The 1,943-nt window shown below is 41.9% G+C and overlaps 1 protein-coding gene across 1 annotated transcript; it reads right to left on the bottom strand.

Moving 5' to 3' along the window:
* Positions 1 to 358: 358 nt before the first annotated feature.
* On the bottom strand, positions 359 to 1,258 carry TAS2R1 (taste 2 receptor member 1). Its single transcript, XM_043887826.1, has one exon. It carries the CDS (start codon positions 1,256 to 1,258, stop codon positions 359 to 361), a length of 900 nt encoding a protein of 299 aa, XP_043743761.1.
* Positions 1,259 to 1,943: the final 685 nt, after the last annotated feature.

The following is a 1,943-nucleotide window of genomic DNA, read 5'->3' as shown; positions in this document are numbered from 1 at the left end:
CTGGTGGGCTACAGTCCATAGCGTGGCAGAGAGTCTGACACAACTGAGCAGCTTAGCTTGCATGCGTGTAAGAAATAATACAGAAAGATCCCTGTACCACTTACCCAGGCTTCTCCAGTGAGGTAAGACCTGGCAGGGATACTGACATTGACATAATCCAGCCACACATTTTACACTTTGATAATCAATGTAACCCTTTGAAAAAGGAGAGCATCCACAAAAGTGTTTCAAGTTGAACAAATAGTCTTTAGATGATGCTTCGTAAATTTGTGAACAGACTTCGTTTGGCTGAGGGAGGCCGAGTGGCTTCCGCTAATTCACTGAGCTGCAGATTCTTTGACTGGATCAAAGTTCTCTCTCACTGACCGCACTTTCCAAGGAGGAGCAACGCCTTTGCATTTTGTTTCATTTTTGGATTTCCTAAAATTAAAGTAATAGAGTGGACGGAGTGGTATGAACCAACCGTGAAGGTGCAGAACAGAAATAGGAAGCTTCTAAGCTTAAAAATCTGAAAAAAGATCAAAGCCACGATCAGATAGTGGCAGAGATAGAGGGCCAGAAAGGAAAGGATGGAGAGAAAGGCCCTGACGTGCACGTGTGTGCGAGGGTTTCTGGGGCCTGTCCATGTGTTTCTCACCTGCCAGGCATGTCTCCCTAAGGAAAATATCAGGAGCAGAGAAGAAATGAGGAAGATGAACAATGGCAATGCAAACTCAGCAAACAGAAAGGCAAACTGTAAACTAGGGGTTACTTCGATGGGAGCTGTTACATTGGGGAAGAAAAGGCTCAGGAAATCTTCTCCGTAAAATACCCACTTATATTTGACGTGCACAGCAGAAGTACCACATGTATACAGCAGGGACGCAAGAATCAGCCAAGGAACCAACTTGGAGATCTTCGTCTTCAACCAGAACAAGAGAGGGTGAGCGACGGTAGCGATCTTGGTGCAGTAGTAGACGCTGAGCCAGGTGGCAAACCAAAGTCCCAAATCATTCACAAATGTGAAAACTACAAGCTTCTCAGTAAACTGGGGAAATTTAATTAAGGAAAGAAGAGCCAGATTAATGTAGAAGAAGGCCAGCTGAATTCCCATCCTGGAAATCGCCAAGCAGGAAACAAGGAGATCCAGCGGGATCAACTTTCTCTGCTTGATCAAGTCAGTACCGTTCACAATCACAATGAGGCCATTTACAAAAATCCCAAAGAGAACTTGTATCACTGTCAAAACAAGGTGGCTAACAAGGTGAGACGCCAGCATTCCGAGAAGGAAATAAAAAAAATCACTTAAAAAATCACATCACTTTAAAAAATGATGTAGCTGTGGATTTTCAGACTGTTTGGATTCTCTGAATTTTCTTTTTTCTTCAACTAGAATTCCTTTAGAGAACACAGCTCTTAACAACAAAAGCAATAGGTAGGAATGTGGTGAACATTTGTTGCTATCACTGTTTCCTCAATTTTGTCCCAAGGCAGTCAAATAAGAAAGAGATACTTGAGCAATGATTTGCCTCCTAGTGATGGCATTTGCATTTCCCTGGTCTATTTGGCTTTCAGCTTCATCACAAGCGAATGATGGAACCAGATCCCTCCAGGGCTGGAGGAGATCTCCTCCAGTACCTGAGCAGTGGAAGCTTCTCAATCTTCATCTCTACCATGAATTGTTTAATTATGCCTATAGGTGTGATTCTATTTAACACTTGCAAGGCATTCTTTACAGAAAACTCTTTTAAACAAACAAACAAACAAACATCATTTGTGCTATAATGACATAGTATAATCAGCAATGTGAGACTCCTAAGTAGTAGTTCTTCATAATGCAATTATTGAGCAACTTAATGCCACCTAAAATGTAAAACAGTTATGCGATAAATCATATGTGATAAACCGCAGAGCATGACAAACTATAACGGCAAAGGGAGTATGCTTACATGTCCATGTACACA

Source organism: Cervus elaphus, chromosome 25 (assembly GCF_910594005.1).
Source record: "Cervus elaphus chromosome 25, mCerEla1.1, whole genome shotgun sequence".
In the NCBI taxonomy this organism is placed as follows: domain Eukaryota; kingdom Metazoa; phylum Chordata; class Mammalia; order Artiodactyla; family Cervidae; genus Cervus; species Cervus elaphus.
This window is presented reverse-complemented; position numbering and strand designations above follow the sequence as displayed.

Bases quoted from the DNA above. Each gene is read 5' to 3' on its own strand.
- TAS2R1 (XM_043887826.1), bottom strand. From the start codon at position 1,258: ATGCTGGCGTCTCACCTTGTTAGCCACCTTGTTTTGACAGTGATACAA.